This window comes from Canis lupus, chromosome 5 (assembly GCF_048164855.1).
Source record: "Canis lupus baileyi chromosome 5, mCanLup2.hap1, whole genome shotgun sequence".
In the NCBI taxonomy this organism is placed as follows: domain Eukaryota; kingdom Metazoa; phylum Chordata; class Mammalia; order Carnivora; family Canidae; genus Canis; species Canis lupus.
In genome coordinates this window covers 59,713,138-59,732,975 of record NC_132842.1, presented here as the reverse complement: position 1 = coordinate 59,732,975, position 19,838 = coordinate 59,713,138, and the positions used below count along the sequence as shown (strand labels likewise).

General features: G+C 51.7%; 2 protein-coding genes across 4 annotated transcripts in view; both read left to right on the top strand.

Annotated features, from left to right (window-relative positions):
• Nucleotides 1-8: 8 nt before the first annotated feature.
• Nucleotides 9-11,289, top strand: CX3CL1 (C-X3-C motif chemokine ligand 1). Its single transcript, XM_072826973.1, has 3 exons — nucleotides 9-249; nucleotides 6,104-6,224; nucleotides 8,074-11,289. The coding sequence occupies exons 1-3, from the start codon at nucleotides 180-182 to the stop codon at nucleotides 9,194-9,196; spliced, it is 1,314 nt and encodes a 437-aa protein (XP_072683074.1). The 5' UTR covers nucleotides 9-179; the 3' UTR covers nucleotides 9,197-11,289.
• Nucleotides 11,290-18,438: 7,149 nt separating this feature from the next.
• Nucleotides 18,439-19,838, top strand: part of CCL17 (C-C motif chemokine ligand 17) — a 12,173-nt gene continuing 10,773 nt past the window's right edge. For all 3 annotated transcript variants that reach the window (XM_072826972.1, XM_072826970.1, XM_072826971.1), the window contains exon 1: nucleotides 18,439-19,838. This exon is cut by the window's right edge. The gene's annotated coding sequence lies outside the window, so the exon portion shown is untranslated.

Here is a 19,838-nt window from a genome sequence, read left to right as displayed (position 1 = left end):
CCGAGGAATCCAGCCTGCACTCGGGCTCCCTTCCTCTCCCCTCCCACCGCCCGCCTGCTGCGGGGCTGGAGGCGGAGGCAGAGGCAGCAAGCCCCATTATAAAAAGCCATCATAAAAGCGACGGAGCTCCGGCGGCGAGGGGACAGCGAGGGGACCGCGTGAGCCGGGCGCCCCCAGCCATGGCTCCTCCACCTCTCTCGTGGCTGCTCCGCTTGGCTGCCCTCTGCCATCTGACCGCGCTGCTGGCCGGTGAGTGGGGTGGTGGGGTGGCCTCCTGCAGCAGCTAGGTAGGGGCGCCCCGGCCCCCTTCTGCCCTTCAGGCCTGATATGGGGGGGCCGCCCCCACTGGGTAAGGTCCACAGCAGCTCCTTCCAAAGGTGGGGGGCGGGCTCCTCCCTGACCCCAGATTCGGGGCTGCCCCTGCCGCTAGAAGATTGCCGGTCTCCGGAGCCTGGCCGCCTGGCCCAGTGAGCGAGGTGGCTACTGCTTGGCGGTGCAGAGATGTGGTGCGGGTGGCACGAGGGAGCCAGGCACAAAGGGGGTGTTGGGAGGGGGGGACAGGGAGCTTGAGGAGGTTCCCCCTGGGCACTGGGGTGGGAAGCCCTGGCTGACAGTGGGCTGGGTCTCCCTCCCCGGGGTTCATGTGTAACCCGAAGCTCCAGACTCCTGAGTCTCAAGTCACAGGATTTTCTCCTAGCCCCGGTTTTGAGTAGGGGGCCCAGGACCAGTAGAGACCAAGGTCATTGCAGATCACAGATTGGGTTTGTTGCTGCTGCTCTCGTCTGTAGCGCGCATCCCTCTGCCTGTGTCTCGACCATGCCACCGTCCTCCTCCTCCAAGCACAGTGTAGAAACTGCTTTCACGTCCAGGTACCTGCTCCCTGGAGCCGGGACCTGGTAGGGCAGGATGCAGTCATACCAGCGACGTGATCACGATGGAGGCCCAGGGAGGTTTAGAAACTGGCCTGAGAATGCGTAGCCAGCAAGTAGGGCAGGAGGGAGCATGGCTGCATGCTTACCACCTCTGTGGGCCACATGGCCTCTGAGAACTCTTTGAGCCACATTATCTGGCAGGTTGAGGCTTCGAGAGGCTAGGAGCCTGCCTTGGGGCACACAGCAAGCCTGGGAGAATGAAAAAGGTCTCAAGCTTCCAGGACACTCCAATGGAACACACTGCCTTGCCTTTCAAATCCCTCTATGTGGGGGAAACCAACCAGCAGGCCAGGGAGCAGGTGTGGGGGTGTAGCAGAAGCCAGGGGCTGCTGATCTCTTGCTTTCTGGCCTTAAACCCTGAGGCCAGGGGTGTTTAGAGGTAGTGAGCACTAGAAAACACAGATGGAGGTGGCTTTGCCATAGCCATGACCCAGAATGGGGTCTTGCCTTCTTTGGGCTCAGCTACTGTACCTTTAAATATAGCTATTGCCTCTGATGAGAAGGGGCTTCAAAGCCTATGAGAGCGTTTTGGCAGTGGGAGGAGGAAGATTACTTATACCTGGCAGTGGGTGCAAGGGGGATGGAGGGGGGACCTGAGACTTTAATCAGGTTTCTGCCCTAATCTTGGTCACTGACTTTGCTGGAAGACACTCACACTATTTCAACCTCTGTGAGCTTCAGTTTTACCCCTTCCTCCTGGCATTTGGCCAGGCCCACCTTGGAGGTCCTCACCCACACTGTGGTCTGTGGCTCTGAGAGACCTCCCAGGAGCCCCTGCAGGACTAGAGAGAGTCCTGAAGTCGGAGAGTCCCCCAAGGGGTTCTGGGGTTCCGGTGCGGTGGCTGCTGTTCGAGCTGGCGCAGGACAGCTAGGTCAGTCCCCAAATGTGGGCTTGCGGGGCTGTGTCAGGCGTGAGGCTCCTCTGCTTTATATAACAAACCTGCAGATACAAGTCAGAGCAGAGAATTTTCTCCCCGAGCACTGACGCATTCACTCCTACTCAAGCCCCAGCAAGAAAGAGGGAAAAAAAAAATCTGTTTTAAGCTGCTGTAGTCTGCCTCCTGATTAGCTGTGGAGGCGGATGGGGAAGGCAGGGGAGGATAAATTCAGAGCATCAGATCCAGGCCCCTGTGGAATTTAAATAAAAATTCCTCTATTTCTTCATTGGTTACAATTTTAATGTCACAAAGTGCTTCTTTGTGCATTTTGCTCATTCACTGAACAAATATTTGTTGGACATCAACAATGTGCCAGGCACTGTTGTAGGTGCTGAGGCCACATCAATGAATAAAGCTGCCAAAGATTCCAGACCTCGGAGTGCCGAACACCAACTGGGGAAGACAAGATGATACAAAAAATAAATTAGTAAACGGTTTAGTCTGTTACAAAAATAGGCTGAGATTTTTAAAAAGTATATGGAGACTAGGGGTTGCAGGGGGAGGTGTTGAAATTTTAAGTAGGGGTCAGAGAAGGCTCTTGGAGAAAGGGACATAGAGGAAGGTGTGGGTATCTCTAACGCAGTGGTTCTCAATGGGTGATTTGACCTCCCAGGGGGCATTTGGCAATTTCTGGAGACATTTTTGTTATTACAGATGTCCCAACATTTTGGGTTGGGGGATGCTCAGAAATTTAGTGGGTAGAGGCCGGGTATGATGGCAGACGTCCTACAGGCACAAGACAGTTCCACGACAAAGAATTACCTGGTCCAAAACATCAATGGTGTTACTGTCAAGTAAACCCTACTATAAGGGTCCAGATGTTTAAACATCTTTATTCTCACAACCACCCTGTGAAATAGACATTATTATGTCCATTTTACAGGTAAGGGAACTGAGGCTTAGAGAGCCTAAGTGACTTGTCCAGCACACATACCTGAACAATGGCTCAAGATCTCTATCACCTTGCCAAGAGAGAGACCCAGAACATTCTTGCCTTTTCCTGTCTGTAAGCCTCTTAGCAGTCCTTGAGGTCCAGCCTAAAGGATACCTCCTCCAAGAAGCCTCCCTTGATTACTTGCAGTGGGAGGTGGTCTCTCCCTTGTGCAAATCTCGGCACATTTGGGGGTATATTCTGGAACATGGTGTTTCTGCCTGGTGTTTAAGTCTATTTAGAACAGCGAGATGTCTAGACGCTGGGGAGGAAAATAAGATCTGCCACTAAGCAGCTGTGTGGCTTTGAGCAAGTCATTTAACCTCTCTGATTTTCAGCTTCTGCATCAATAAAATGGGGGTAATAATACTCCCTTTGCAGAGATCTTGGGAATTAATGAGAACAGGTGTGCGTGTGCTAAGCAGTACACAGTAGGTGCTCACTTAAGCTAAGCTCTGGCACTTTGTGGGCCTGTCTTGGGTGCCCTTCAGGCTGAGACCTTGTGAGGGCAGAGACAGGCCTCCATCCCACTATGCCTTACAGCACTCAGCACAGGGAAGAGGGAATGTCAGTGTTTTTTGGTTGACTGAGTAAATGCTGCAAGCTGATGGTGTTTATTGGGATGTACTCTCTAAGCTCAGCACCAGTACCAATGGGAGAAAAAGCTCAGGGTTAAGGATAAGAGTACCTGGATCTTTATAGATACTCAAAAGTAATTCAAACAGATGTTGGCTGAATGAGGAAATGGGTAGATAGACGGATGGATGGATGGGCAGATAGAGAGATAGGTGAAGGAATAAGTAGAATGAGACATTTAATGAATATTGGTTGAGTATCCACTTTGTGCTGGGAAGCACTGTGACACTGAAACTGACAAGGTCCCTGCCTTCTGAAACTCATGTGGCAGTAAATGGCTGGCTGGCTGGAGGCACTATCTCCAATTGCAGAAGAGAAAACTTCTGACAAGAAGACCCCCCTCAAGTTGGTTACACAGCCATTCCCATGTGAAACCAAGAACAGAGCCTGGCCAAGGGCATGCAGACACTGTGGTAGAGGGTGGGGACAACGGGGAAAAGGCTGCTTTGTGACTCTGTAAAGCCCTGGAAGTAAGCAGTGGTCTTCTCCACCCTGGGATATAGGGTCAAGAGAGCAGACTGACCAATACCTAGCATCACCCTCCTGCCCAATGGCAGCCTTCCCCTGGCTCCAAGTGACCTAAGGGTACTGTTTTGGGGAGCTTCCTCAGGAAGACACCTGCCAGGCCAATGCTTCCAGGAGCTGCTTCCTGGCTCTATTCAGCAGGGCCTGGGGAGTATGCAGCTGAGTCATTCCAAAGTCCCCTGGGGTGGGTGGGGGAGGGGGTGTTGGAGAAGCCAGGTGTTCAGGCAGCAAGGTAACTTTCACATCCTGGTTCCTCAGAGAGAAAAGGCAGCCTGTAACTCAGGGACCAGCCACTGGAGTGCTTCCTGCCCACCCCAGGAGTTGCTAATGCTGCCCCTTGACGGCCCAGGCCAGTGCAGCCCTGCAAACCCTGAACCACCCTTCCACAGTCAGGGTGGGCTGAAGCTAAGGGGAAGGGATGGGTGAGGAGCAGGATATTCTAGAAGGAGAGAGAGAGAGAGAGTGTGTGTGTGTGTGTGTGTGTGTGTGTTTGCACCTGTATTTGGGAAGGCAGAGCATGTTTGCACATCTGCATCCATGTAACTACTTGTGCATGGCAATAAGGATCAGCTGGGGCCTCCCGGGCCCTGCCCTGCTAGAGAAGATCATTCACCTCTCTGGACTCCGCTGCCCTGAAAGTCCTGACCTCTAGAATTTTGCAAAATCCTCTGCGGTCTTGCTTTTGCTGCATCTGACCTTGACCCAGATCTAAAACTCAAGCTCTTCTTTGTTGTTTTTTTTTTAATAACCCCTCTTTGAGCTGATAACCAGGCTAGAATAACTTTTGCCAGAGATTTTAGAGGAAGGAGGAAGGAGAAAAAGCAATACAAACAACTTCAAATATTTATATAAATTATTTGGGTTCTCGGGCGCCTGGGTAGTTAAGTGTCTGATTCTGGATTTTGGCTCAGGTCATGATCTCAGGGTCATGACCTCAAGCCCTGCATCAAGCCCTGCATCAAGCCCTGCATCAGGCTCCACACTCAGCAGGGAGTCAGCTTGAGATTCTCTCTCCCTCTCCTTTGACCGCTCCCCCTGCTTGTGCATGTGCATGTCTGTCTCTCTCTCTCTCTCTCTAAAACAAACAAATAAATCTTCAAAACATATTTGAGTTCTCAACTGTCTGTTGGGTCACCCCATCCTGTCCTGGGGTTTCTCCCTAGCTCCATGCCATTGGTAGGCCCCTAGCCATCCCACTCTGCCCACCTCCCACCTGCACAGCCCCCATCTCTATTGTTCTTCCTTAACTCCTGCTCCCCTAACTTGCCCAGGGGACTCTGGCCCCCTGGTTCCCCTCAGCAATTGCTGTCAAACTCATCACAGCTCTTCATGGCAGAACAAAGGATCCCCTACTCAGTGGACTCCACCCCCCAGCCTCCTTAGAAGGTGGCAAGGTGGCTAATACTTACACATTTAACACTTTTTATCTGTTACCTGGGCCTGATCATATCAACACTTTTCTGTGGTTTTGTGTGTGGGGCATGTGTGTGCCATTCTGTTTGTTGGTATATGTGTGTGTGCATACATATGTGTCATAGGGTGGGCATGTGACATGTGGTGGGCAGGAATCTGGGTGTGCTTCAGAGGTCGTGGAAATCCACGAATATGGATCAGCCTGAAAGGAAGGAATAGGGTGTGTAGGTGATGGGTGGAGGGTTGGGGGGCGAGAGTTGAGCAGGTGACTTACTGGGGTAGAGGGAGGATGGGGGGTGCACAGAGCCAGAGGCCCACGAGAACCTGTTCCCTCACTTGCTGGCTGTGTGACCTCAGGCAGCTCCCTGTCACTCTCAGACTTGTCTTCCCTTGTGTACAACGACCACCACCAACTTAATTTTAAAAATTAAACCCTCAATGTTTAGCAGGCTATAGGAGCTTCATTAGTGAGAATTCATTTTTTCATTACTTTTTATAACATCCCTATGAGGTAGATACTATCATTGTCCCTATTGTACAGGTGGGGAAACTGAGGCATTGAGTGGCCTGGTGGGTGGGATGGGCGGCTGAAGTCAAGGGCCCTGAAGACGAGGGTGTACAGGGTAGCAGCTGCGGCTTGGATGGTGTGGCCGGCACGAGTTGGCTTGGGACTGGGAAGCCAGATGCCCCTGGACAGTCCTGCTGATTGGGGACCTCTGTGGGCTCAGGACAGCACCTCGGTGTGAAGAAATGCAACGTCACCTGCCACAAGATGACCTCGGAGATCCCGGTGGCCTTACTGGTCCACTACCAACGAAATCAAGAGTCCTGCGGGAAGCCTGCCATCATGTACGTACTGGCCTTCTGGCTTCTACTCATCCCTGTCCACATCCTTTCTTTTCATCTGGGCTCCTGCCAAGGGCCTCAGCAAATTGCTCCTCCTGCTCCTGGCCTCCCGGCCCTTCGCTCACCTCGTTATCTGCACCCCAGGGTAAAGGTTGGGAGCAGCTTCCCGAAAGGCCCGGGGCCTGGAGCTGCCACCGCGGGCGGTGTGTATTAGTGGTACTCAAACCTGCTGGATTTCTTGGGGGAGGTCAAGCGTTGTGGTCTCAGAGCACAGGCTCCAGACTCTTACTGATGGGGTGCAAATCCTGGCTTCAACATTCACAGGTGGGGTGGCCCTACCCCCTGGGCATTCGTTTCCTTATCTGCAAAATGAGTAGTTGGGAGGATGAGGGGGAATGATGCGAGTAAGCAGCTTGGCAGGGTGCCTGGAAGCTGCTGCAATAGGAAAGCAGAGATTATCACACTTGACAGCCCAAGTAACAGGATCCCTGTGAGACTTTGGGGAGGGGTCAACCAGAGCCACTCCCCGCCTCCTTGGCCACCTTGGCTGCTTGCTCTGCTGGGGCCCCTCCTTGGTACCACCCAGTCGCCCGGTCTTGAGGCCTTTTTGTAGACTGGCCCTTGGGCCTGGCATCAGGACGCGGCTGGCAGGTTCTCCAAGTGGAAGGGTCAGCTAAAAGAAGTCGCATGCTTCATTCCACCGACTATGCAGTTGCTAAGAGGGGCAAGGGTGCTACTGCCTGACCTTTCCTCTCATCTGTTGAGGCTTGCTTCTCCCAGACTCCCCCTTTGCTTCTGTTTTCTAGGTAAAGAGGAAGTGGGAAACCCTAGGGAGGGGAGTGTGGCCCTGGGTCCCACCCTGGGTCCCACCCCCCCTGTGGGGACCTGAAGGGTCATGCTTGCTTCCTGCACTTCTCTGGCTTCCCAGTGTGCCAGAGCCATGCACATGCACATTACCTCTCTGAGCCTCGGTTTTCTCATCTGTAAAATGGGGATGGTCATGGTAGCCACCTCTCAGAATGGGTGGGAGTTTTAAATGGCAAAATGCCTAGCCCAGTGGTGTGGAGCACGAGCCCCAGTCAGCTCTGAACTGTGTTCTTGGCAGTCAGGCACATACACACAAGCGTCAGAGGAAGGTCGTCAAGATTTGGATGGCACTAGGAGTCCTAATGGGATCCCCCATATATGTGTCTGTAGCTCACTAAGTGTGCTCTCAGCCTAAGGATACACACTAAGAGGTAGAGGTCCAGGGAGTGGTGGAAGAAGACATTTGAGTCAGCTCTTTCCAGAGAAATGAGGCCCCGCCCCTGAGCTCACCAGTCACACACCTGGCAGTAGGGAACATCTGTTGACAGCCCCCCATAATCAGGAGACACAGCCCAGAGCCCCCTGCCTTAATGCTGAAGACATTATTGTTATGATTTTCAGCTATTACTCTGAGTATCCTAAAGAGCCAGGTGCTTTACATAATTTTCTTTTTCTTTCCTTTTCTTTTTTTTTTAAATAAAAACACAGAAGTGGGGTGACCAGCTTGTCCCAGTTTTCTGGGACTTTCACCAACAGCCCTGTGTCTTAAGGACCCCCTCAGTCCCAGCTCTTCTGGGGAGGCTGGTCACCCTACAGAGGGTAGGTATGCTAGCTCTATTTCTCAGGCAAGGACACGGAAGTTCTAGAAGTCAAGCTGCCTGAGCTAATCAGCTCGCAGCTCACAGCTCACAGCTCATGGCTAATAGGTAATAAGTGGTGGGAGCAGGATTCCAGCTGGGTCTATTCACCTGCAGAGCTTTTATACGGTGCTCGTACTCCACATGGCATCTAGGCATCACTGGGTCCCTGTTTTCCTTCCTTGTAGCTTGAAGACGAAACAAAACAGAATCTTCTGTGCTGATCCAAAGGAGAGATGGGTTCAGAAAGCCATAGCACATCTAGAACACCAGATTGCTGTTACAATTCGAAATGGCGGCACATTCGAGAAGCAAATTGGTGTGGGTGAGCCCAGGACCACCCCAGCCACCAGGGGAATGGACAGGTCTGCGGTCACAGAGCCCAAATCCACCCAGGAAAACAGTGGCCAGGAGGCACAGAGGGCCTCGGGAACTTCCCCAGAGCTGTCAACGGGAGTGGCTGATTCCAGGGGGACCAGGTTCCCCTCCACTTCAAAGGCTCCGGATGGAGGACCGCCAGCTGGGTCCCAGAAAACTGAGTTTTTCAGCGCTGCTACCCTCACTGCCACAACGTCCCAGCAGAGTTCTGCTGCCTACAAACCTGGGTCGGGCCTCTGGACTGAGGGAAAGGCATCTGAGGCCCTCCCCACCCAGGCCTCCTCCACCCAGGCCTCCTCCACCCAGGCCCCCTCCACCCAGACCCCCTCCACCCAGGCCTCCTCCACCCAGGCCCCCCCCACCCAGGCCCCCTCCACCCAGACCCTCCCTACCCACGCTCCCCCTACCCACGCCCCCCCTACCCCCACCCCCACCATTTCACACACAGCCTCAGAGAACAGGGTTGACCCCGAAGGCCGACCTGTGTGGATCAAGGGAGACAATCCCACGCCAGAGAATTCTCTAGGGCCCAAGGAGATGAGTTCCCTTTCAGCTCACATGGATGCTTTCAGGGGGCCTGATCACACACCCCATCTCTCCACAGTCCTTGTCTCCTCTCCAGGTGTCCCCAGCAGGGAGCCAGTGGCCTCAGGCAGCTGGGTCTCCAAGGCTGAGGAGCCCATCCATGCTACCGTGGACCCCCAGAGGCTGGGTATCCTCATCACTCCTGTCCCCGACTCCCAGGCAGCTACCCGGAGGCAGGCAGTAGGGCTGTTGGCCTTCCTTGGCCTCCTCTTCTGCCTGGGTGTGGCCATGTTTGCCTATCAAAGCCTCCAGGGCTGTTCCCGCAAGATGGCAGGGGACATGGTGGAGGGGCTTCGCTACGTCCCCCGGAGCTGTGGCAGTAACTCGTATGTCCTGGTGCCCGTGTGAGCTGCCCACCTGCCTGCATCCAGTTCTTCAACTCAGACAGCTGCCTGGGGTCCCCCGTCCTCATACCCACCCTCACCCAAGGGCCTGACCTGAGCCGGGATGATCAGAGCAAGGAGGCAGGATCTTCCACATGCAACTGCTCCCAGCTCCCGGGCATAGCCCAGGAGGCCACTCCTGACCACTGTTGACCCCTCGGGGACAGAAGTAGTGGCCTCTGCAGTTCACTCCAACGTCCCCAAGTCAGGAACCTTCTGCTGCTGGCTGGTTAGAGGTTCCCTTTGACACAGTCCCAGACCCGATGAACAATTATTTATTGAAAAATACCCAGCCCGTCTGGTTTCACGTCCCCATGTGGTACCACGGTCACCCCGTCTCACCAGTGAGCCTCAGGCCAGGCCCCTTTTGCCCCCCTCCCTCAGTCATCGTGTCTCTTGGTCCCACTGCAGTCGCCAGTCACCCCGGCCACCTGCGGTGCTATCTCTGCCCCCCACCCTGCCCCCTGTACACGGCCCACACCCGGCCTGGGACCTGTCTTTTCCTGCATGAGCCCAGTGTGGTGTTCCCTGGGCCTGCTCCCGGGAAGGCTCTGCCCTCAGGCACTTTGGGGAGGGCAGATGAAGTGATCCAGTGGCTTTGATTATTTTTCTTCTCAGCTAAAGCCCTGTGGAAGGAACATGGGCTGTGGGTGTGAAGGCTGGGCTTCTGGTCCCAGGTCCACCACCAACCCAGCAAGACGTCCATACCTCTGGTTTTCCATCTGTAGAAGGAAAGACACATGGCAGATGTATGACAATAACCTGCCCCCCATGGACATCGCTAACCAATCCAGAGACTTCTTTTCCTAGATGTGGGGAGTTCTCACCACAGAACACCTTAGCCCATCTTCATCCGGGGAGGCTGGCACATTGGGGGTCCTGTGATTCAGGGTGGGGGTAGGGGTGCAGGAAGTGTTCTGAAATCCCAGATCCTGCCCCCTGGGAGGGAGTCAGCTCTGCGGGCCCCCTGAGTGGGGCTGGGCTGGGGTGCTTGAGGGGCCCCCTTACCCCTGCCTGGCTTTGAGAGCAGCCCTCCCAGCATCCAGCGGGCTCACAGGGACGTGGAGATGGCTTGTCTGACGCAGGACAGGCTGAGGAGGAGGGGAGTCCTGCAGGCTCCGGGGAAGGCTGAGGTGCTCAGGGAAAGGAATCCGGGTTGGGGGCGGGTGGTGGTAGGAAGCTGCAGGGAGCAGCCCCATGCCCTTGGCAGGGACCTGGGCCCAGCATCTCCTGTTTCTTTCCTGCGGCCTGGCTTCCCCTTCCACCTCTCTCGCTCCCTCAAAACACTGCTGTCCCCATTCTAGGATCTTCCCTCACCTCCTGCCCACCACAGGCAGGGTCAGGGATTTCCAGGACATTTTCCATGAGATCAGAAGCCACCATTGAAACCTGAGGTTTTGTGTTTACCTCTGAAAGAGACTCCGTCCTGTGGGGAGGGAAGTTGTGGGCACAAAATCAGGGGTTCCCTTTTTGGCTGCTGGGGCTACAGGCCTCACCCCTCAGGGTCCCTGCTGGCAGCTCCCAACCTTCCTCTGATTGTCCCCATGGATGACCGTTGCCTTCCACCTGGGGAGCCTCCCCAGGGGCAGCCTGGGTGACACTCTACTTGGCAGAGGGATGGCCAGGGGAAGCAGACACAGCCCTGGTCCACAGGGAGGGTGCAGCCATGCTGTTCCATGCTGTTCCACCTGGCCCTCCTGCACCCTCTGCTGGGCATGACCTGGGATACTGGGGCCTGGCTGGGTGGGTCGGGGGGGTTGCACTCTGACCGCTCAGAGGGTGGACAGCGGGTCTGAATGCACTTTTTTGGGCTCCTCCAGGCTGGGAGAGCCTTCAAGGGGTGGGCACCCATGATGGGGCCCACCCCTACTTTTGTGAGAAAGTAGCTGGGAGCAGCTAGTCACCCTTCCAACGGATTTGATTAGTTCCCTCCAGCAGGACAAGGACAATTTGGGGGGAACTTCGGAAGGAGTTGGTTGATCCTTTTGCTTTTCCAACCCTATCACCAATGTCTGTTCCATTTTGTATTTTACTAATAAAATAGAAAAGTCTTGTGAATGGAATAAACTAGCTTTTTCTAGGGCAGGCTCAGCAACCAGAGCCTCAGGGGCAATGGAACGAGGGAGGGGCCAGGAATCTCTGGGTCCAGCCTCCTCCCTAGGGCAGAACGGCTGGAACTTTTACAGTCAACAGAAGCAGCACTGGGAACAGGGGTGAGGAGGATTGAGCCCCTGGCCTGGCTCTGTTCTGCCCAGCTGTGTGACATTGGGCTGGGCCTTTACCTCTCTGAGCCTGTATAAAATCAGATGTGAGATTTCTCCTAGTGGCTCCCATCCCTGGCAGGAAGCAGAATCCCGTATGAAGTCACCTCTGCCCTTCTCCATGCCTACTAAACCACCATCTTGGGGGCCTTGGTATCACCATTAGTGATCTGATGACCCATGGGAGCAAATGGGGCCACATTTTCCTTTTTGCTGCCTTGACTCACTGCTGGTCCAGATAGAGATCAAAGAGGGATTATTTCTCAAGGGACTCTGGTATTCATAGATATGACCCAAACACAAACCTAGTAGTCCCTCAGACACCCAGTGTCCTGGGGTGGCATCATAAGGCTGTTAGGTACGTTTGTGCAGGTTGGGAACTGCACCAGGTGCCACAGGCCAAGTCCAGCCTATGATTATACAGTATTTCATGGATTCTAAGATGCACATTATTTTCACATTGTGATGTCTTTGGAATTGGGATTTGTCTTACAATCAATAGCTTGTCATAGTTTAAATGATAGGTCTTGTATTCTTTACTGGTAGTTTATTAAATTAAACTAATTTAAGTTAACCTAATAAACTAGTAGTTTATTAAATCAGAATGTCTTACCACCAATGGCATTTTATTTTAGTTTTTAAATTTTATTTATTTTATTTTTTGCCAGTGGCATCTTAGATTTGACATCTACATGTTGTTTTTAAAAATCAGAGGCAGCATTTAAAAATAAGGAAATTACACTCAGGAACCCACTTTTCCATGTTTTCCCAGGTGGCTCAGAAGGTCTGGATCTACTAGATGTGTCACACCTAGGATTTCAGGGGGTGAGACCCAAGCAGCGGCTGCCTCTTGGGATGGGGCAAGGCCAGGATGAACCCCACAGTCCTCTAGCCTCCCCTCAACCCCTTCGTGGTCTTGGAGCCTGTGATCATGTCAGGTGCCATTTATCATCACCATTTTCTTGTTTTTCTTAGAGCAAGGATATTTTTGTCCGAGCCCAAGTCTCCACCAAAAGTAGGACCAGGAAAAACAGATCACGATGGGCTCATGACCTTGCTTATACCCTGCTGGCTTCCTCCTTCATTTTATTACCTGCCAAACCCCATAGACATGTGGTTCGAGGTTCCTGTGGGAATCTGAGTTTACTGCCCCTGTGCGAGCCGTAAATTCTAGTACTTCCCTTAGCAGTGAGCCACAGCTTTCCCTGTGTCCTCTCAAACCCGTTTCCTCCTGCTTTTGCCCATTCCCACCTCTAATGAGGAGCTCAGAGATGAGGTCACAGGCCTCCAGCCTCTCCCTGAGCCCCATCCTTCCAGCAACATGGAATATCTGCTTTGTTTTATTTTTAATCACACCCTTTGGTAAGGTTTAGAATTTCTCATGCTCCAGAAGAGGATGGAGAGTGGGAGAAACCTGTATTCGGGCTCAGGCCAGAGCAGTTCCCCAAGGGGCCTGGAGTGTTCCACGTTCCCTTGCTTATAGAGCTATGCTTGAGCCTAGGCGGTGCCCAAATTCAGGCAGAGTTTGCTGGAGACTCCGAAATCTCCTATCGGGCTGTTGGGTCTCGGAGATGTCTTCGGCAATCCGCATGGGCAGATAATGGCCACGGCTTACTGAGTGTTCACCACCTGCCAGGCAGTGCGCTGAATTCTTTGCATACAACATCTGCATCTTACACGTGAGGGAAGTAAGGCTCTCAAAGTGCAAGGTGATTTGCCCAGGGTCACACAGCAGCATGTCAGTGATAGAGATAGGTGGGATGTGAACTGAGGTCTTCCTCCAGCACTTGAATCTTAGCCACCATTTCTGAAAGTATGAGCCAATGGCTTCTTTTTTTGTTTTTTCAAAGATTTTATTTATTTATTCATAAAAGCCACAGAAGGAAGCAGAGACACAGGCAGAGGGAAAAGCAGGCTCCCTGTGGGGAGCCCGATGTGGGACTCGATTCCAGGTCCTCCCCCCCATTATGATCTGAGGCAAAGGCAGATGCTCAACCACTGAGCCACCCAGGTGCCCTGAGCCATGGATTCTTAAAAGCACAGACACCTCACTTCAGAGCTACTTGGATCCAGACTCTGGGGATGGGAGTCTGCATCTTCAAGGTGCTGCGTGCCCCTACCCTACCCATTCCTCTCCTGCCTGCCCACTTTTGCCCTACACTGCCCTCCAAATTAGGAATTTGGCACCTAGCCAAAGTTTTAGAGCCCCCCCCCCCCCTTGCCCTGCCCCTGGCACCAGGCCAGCCCACTCCATCCCCACCAAGGCTTGCAGGTCCTGCTGGTCACAGCTACCCATAGACTACTCACTTTCTGTCCTTTGCTGTCCTCCTCCTTCCCCTGTGCCCTCTGTACATTCCCCAAATGGGTGAGGCCAAGCAGAAAAACAAAGAAATGAATGGCCGGGAATTTCCAGGGTGAGGCTGAATAATAGGCGCCTGGGAGCTGCTTATATGTACACATGCTCTGCTCTTCTTATGTGTGCAAGAGCTCAGGGGACCACTCGTGCCCCATTCACGTCTGCTTAGTCATGTGCTTTCCTGGATAAAGAATGTTTCAGCTGTTAGGATTTCAGACAAGATCTAGTGCCAGGCTGACTTTAACTGACTGCAAACTTCAGTGGTTGGACCCATGCCAGATCTCCTTAATCTCACCAAACTGGTGGGAGAGATGTCCTTCTCTTAAATTCAAGGGATCTCTTGCCCCAAAGGACAGAATAGAATTGTTTGTAATGGAAATCTTGGTTTTGTTTTGTTTTGTTTTTTCCCCAATACAGGAGCAGAATATAGCATGGAGATTTCTTTTGTTTTGTTTTGTTTTGTTTGTTTATTTGTTTTTTTTTAGCATGGAGATTTCTGCTTGTGTGATTTTGGGCAAATTGCTTAACCTCTCTGGGCCTCAGTTTTCTCCATTGCCTACAGTGAGCTCTTGGTAAATAGAACCTATGATCATGCAATAGAGTTTTCTTTCCTTTTTTTATTTTTTAAAGATTTTATTTATTTATTCATGAGAGACACAGAGAGAAAGAGAGGCAGAGACACAGGCAGAGGGAGAAGCAGGCTCCATGCAGGGAGCCTGACGTGGGACCCTATCCTGGGACTCCAGGATCACACCCCAGGCTGAAGGCAGGCGCTAAACCCGCTGAGCCATTCAGGGATCCCTGCAATAGAGTTTTCCAAAGGACTTGAAACATCCTATTTCTATTCATTTTTGTTATCAGATACCCAAGCAAGACTATGGAATTATAAGATATCTGTAAGGAGGGACACCTGGGTGGCTCAGCAGTTGAGCATCTGCCTTTAGCTCAGGGCGTGATCCAGGGGTCCTGGGATCAAGTCCTGCATCGGGCTCACCATGGGGAGCCTGCTTCTCCCTCTGCCTGTGTCTCTGCCTCTCTCTTTGTGTTTTTCATTAACAAATAAATAGAATCTTAAAAAATATATATGTCTGTAAGAAAATGTAGTCTTCTTGGTTTTCAGTCAAGTAGGGTGAAGAAATGTTATGGTGCCATTAAGCAGATAAGAATAGTTTGTAATTTGCATAATTTTTCCCTAAAATAATAGATTATTCAAGTTGATGTTACTGTTCTCCTATGAATTGCTTTTGAACATGGCAAGGTCAAAACTCATGAGGCCTGGGGCACCTGGGTGGCTCAGTCCATTGAGTGGCCACCGTTGTCTCAGGTCATGGTCCCAGGGTCCATCGAGTCCCACATTGGGCTCCCTACTCAGCAGGGAGCCTGCTTCTCTCTCTCCCTCCGTCTGCCACTGCTCCTGCTTGTGCTCTGTCAAATAAATAAAACAATAAAATCTGAACACACACACACACACTAAACCCACAAAAAAATCCCCTCATGAATCCCAATTAATTGATACCAGACTAGTAAGACATCTGAATCTCAGACTTGGACAGAAAGGGGAGTTTGGAGACTGGAGTAGTCACTCTCCCTGCATATTTCTGGCTTGCTACCCCCTGCACACGAACGGCTGCCACCTTCCAGCCCCACTGGGGCTGATGGGGATCACATGACTGGTTCTGGCCAGGAAGCTGGGAGTGGAAGCAATGTGTCTGGCTAACTAGATTCAAACATTGAATTGCTGATGAGAGACTTCAGAAATGTTAGTCCTTCTGGCTCCCCCTCTCCAGTGTTCCAGAAAGTGACCACTGTTTCACTACATCAAGTCTCCAGGTGATGAGGGCTCCAGAACCTCCAGCTACGGAAAAAAAAAAAAAAAAAAAAAAAAAGACAAAACTCTGCTGATCTCTGTAGAAGAAACAAACCTTTATGGTTTTAAGCCCAGGGAAAGTTCAAGGTTATTTGTCATTGCAACATAACCTAGCCTGTCCTCAATGATAGAGCAATCGGGAAAAAGGAGTATGTTGTTACTTGACAAGTAGGAATGACTTGTCAATACCCTCATGATGGTGTTACAGGCTTGAAAACATTCCCTTAACCCAGGATAAACAGGCTTCCAATGATGTAGCTCGCCACTCTCCATTTGACCTCTTTGCAGACAGGCTGGTCAACTGTCACCTGCCAGGTATCTGGGTTCATCTGGAATTCTCAGTGAGTGGAGCTGGGAAGAGGGCTTTGTAGTTTCTCTGAGATATGCTGATGCTGGGGAGTTCTAATGGCTCAGGTACGCTGGTGATCGTTTCAGCAGACAAGGAAGTAAATGGCGAGAATATTCACCTTATTAAGCACTAGCTGTTTGCCAATGATCCGGATCAAGCAGTCTTTCATGTATGTCCTAAGCCCCAAAGCCCAACCGAGGTAACCCGGATTTGTTGGGCACAGGACTTGGGCACTTTTGCATACTTGTAGGGGCCAAGTTCATGTTCTGTGTCTTTGTTCTCCTGGAGGATTTCAGTCGGCCCACTGGCTCCAGCCTTGTCTCTCTTGATGTTGTTTGACCAGTCTTGTTACCCCCCCTCACCAAAATGCCTTCCGCCACACTTTTTTATTTTTCTTTTTTTTTTTTTTAACATCCTCAAGTCAATCTTCTCTCTGTACCTCTGAGCCATTGCACTGACTCCTCCCCTGCCTGGACTAACCCCCCCTTTCACTGCTCCTCTGGTAGCTCCTACTCATCCTCTGGCCTCAGCTTAGATGTCACTTCCACCAGGAGGCCTTTCCTCACTTCTTGGTTTCACGAAGTTTCTCTGCTATGGGTACGTTACTACACCTGCACCCATGATAACCCTCACAAGACCTGGCTGTGCCTGCTTGTTTCACCGAGCTTTCTGTAAGATCCATGGTGATGAGTATGTATATGTCTTGTGCCCCTTCGTGGACCAGTCACTACCACAGGTTTTGGAAGAAGTGAAAGAGAAAAGGGGCCAGCACTCACCATCATCTGTGTCCCATTGGCTCTTTCTGATCTGGTGCCTGTGCCACATGCTTTTCCGGTTTAGAGAAAGCAACCCATCTATGTCAGGGGCTGCATTTCAGGGCAGTTCTTGAGGAAAAAAATATAATATATATATATATATATTTTTTGGGGGAAATATATATAAAATATAAATATATATATATATATTTTTTTTTTTTTTCAATTGCCTCAAAGGGATCTCAGAGAATGAAAGGGGACAACTGTAAATCCAAGTCACTTTGGAGGCCCTCTGACCCTCCACCATCACATATTAGTCATGAAATTGGCTCCCCAGGCTCAGCTAAGACCCTGAGTAGCCTGGGCTGGGTCAAGGCTTCAAGCAAACCCAGGATCCCTGGAGTCTCTGAGTTGTGAGGGATTGTGCCCATGTAGATGTCTTACCAGGTCTTCCCTTCTCCTCTCTACCACCCTCCCAGGTCTCATCGGGGTGGGCAGGGTCTCAACAGAGTACGGCCCTTGCCAGCTTTTCCATATTGTCATGACCATCCATCATCAGATTGATGGAATTGGAGTCCCTCCATGTGCACACTGGGATGCCAGGTAGACAGCCCAGTGGTCCTCTTCCCAAGATGTCAAGGGCAGCAGCAGTGGGTCCCTGATGGAAAGGAAGAGAGAAAGAGGAGACAGAGTCCTTCCATTATTGCCAGAGATGAAGAAGACGCTAGCCTACCCTTTGTGCTGTTTACTGTCCCCACCACACACTATTGTGAGCCTCTGTTTTTTTTTTTTTTTTAAGATTTTATTTATTCATTCATGAGACACACAGAGAGGGAGAGAGGCAGAGACACAGGCAGAGGGAGAAGCAGGCTCCATGCAGGGAGCCCGACGTGGGACTGGATCCTGGGACCCTGGGACCCTGGCCGAAGCCACCCAGGTGTCCCCATTGTGAGCCTTTGAATGAATTTTTTCATTTACTCCCCACTCTAACTCTAAAGTCCTACTCCTATGAGCCCCATTTTCCATCTGGAAGCACCAAGGCACAGAGAGGCTGAGGAATTTGCCCACAGCCACACAGCTAGTAAGTGACTCAGCCAGCAGGCAGTCCCACATTAGAGTTTGTTTATTTTAGTCAACTATGCTATGGTATAGTCATTGCATGGAATCGCATAAATGGTGATAAGAAATACACTGGCTCCTCCCAACATGCATGACTCTCAAGTTCAAAACTGCAAGACGTGCAAGTACATATACTATATGATAATGTTAATATAAAACTTATCAACATGTATAAACAATGTTTATATGTTTATGAACATGTATGAACAATGCCCTACATTGTTCAAGGACACATACACTCATGCATGTGCGCATTAGGAAGATAAATGCTTGGGACTAATGTCTGCCCCATTGAGTTTCTTTTAGTCTGTAGAGGGATGGATCAGGAGAAGCACATGGACCTCCATGAGGGTAATATTTACCTCTTAACCCAGTGGGAGGTACATTCTTGTGACCCACCCAGAGCCCGCTCCCTTCAGCTGCTTTCAGTAACTGACACTCTTATCTTTTTTAAAAGATTTTATTTTTTTATTTGAGAGAGAGGGGAGAGTAGGAGATCACAAGTGGGGGGCGATGGGGCAGAGGGAGAGGGAGAAGCAGGGAACCTGACTCAGGGCTCGATCCCAGGACCCTGAGATCTTGAGCCGAAGGCAGATGTTCTACCCACTGAGCCCCCTAGACACCCCTCTAACTGGCACCCTAGAGCCCCTTTGGGGGCAGGAGGAAGCCCCCCCGCGAGACTTGCCTGACTTCAGGGCTGGGCTTCAGTTCCTTCTCTGACCTCACTCCTCTGTTTTTCCCCACCTCCCCTGGGAGCATGTCTTTCCTGGACCCAGCCTCAAACCGTGGAGAGAGCCCATCACCGTGCCCCCGTCTGTAGCCCACTGTGGGCTCCAGACTGAAGAGCCAGACGCTGGCTTGGGGAGGAGAATGAGAAAGACCTCAAAGAGTAGATGGGGAAATCGACCATCAGGAAAGACAGCTCCCTGAGGAAGTCTATAGAGTCAGCCTGATGCCAATAAAAACACCAAATTCATTCTTGGAGCTAGATTTAGGTAGTTTTAGTTTCACTGGGGAAAAAAAGAAAAGGAATGAGTCCCGAGAGCTGTAAGAAGCCCAGGCGAAGCAAGGAGAAGGGAGGACCAGGTGGGATTGAGGAGAAAGTCCCTGCCTCGGGAAGGACAAGTCCCAGGGCCCAGAGGGCTGCAGAGGCACCTGCTCCTCTCTCGAATGAAAGCAGGATCTCATTTTCATCCAGAGACACTTGCTTCCCAGGTCTGGACCTTGCTCAGAAAGCAACCACACCTTTCCACACCCTGGGCTGCCCTGGGTAAGCCACGATCCGGATAGGATTGTGCCACGTGACAAATGGCCAAATGCTCCTGGCCTGTCCCCAGCTAGTTTATTTGCAGTCAGAGCTTCAGCACTTCAAAAGGCCCAGGTCCACCAAGCTCCTTAGGAAAGGTGCCTTCCTGGATGTGCGTTCTTCCCGGATGCTGGGCTCTTGCGGCTGACCCTGGTGCCCAACAAACTTTCCTTGGGAGAGGGGAGGGTCCTATTTGTCAGGAAGGATTCCCACCCTCCCCCTAACCTAACCTGACCCCCTTCTTCGCTCCTCCCCACCCTGCCAGGTTTGGGGCGGGCTGCAGCACACGTCTCATTTGTAAAGGAAGGATCCATCATGGCACCACGAGGGGTGAGCCCTGACTTGGTCACTTGGCACCATAGCTCTGGATTGTCCCAGTGCTGTCTGGAGGCCAAAGACCTGCCTGTGAGATAACTTGGAACCAGGGGCAAAGACTCCTTGGAAAGAGAGCATTGGTCTCCAGCAGTGAATGAAAGTAATTGATTTATAGGGGTGAGGCAGGGCCCAGGGGAGGAGCTGAGGCCCTGGCAGGAGGGAGACTGAGACAAGTCCATGGGTAAGAGTGAGGCTCAAAATGAAAAGTGTTTATGTACT

Excerpts from the sequence above, each read along its gene's own strand:
- CX3CL1 (XM_072826973.1), top strand. The coding sequence starts at position 180 with ATGGCTCCTCCACCTCTCTCGTGGCTGCTCCGCTTGGCTGCCCTCTGC. Across the intron at positions 250-6,103 it reads TCTGACCGCGCTGCTGGCCG|GACAGCACCTCGGTGTGAAG; the intron begins GTGAGTGGGGTG and ends CTGTGGGCTCAG. Across the intron at positions 6,225-8,073 it reads TGCGGGAAGCCTGCCATCAT|CTTGAAGACGAAACAAAACA; the intron begins GTACGTACTGGC and ends CCTTCCTTGTAG.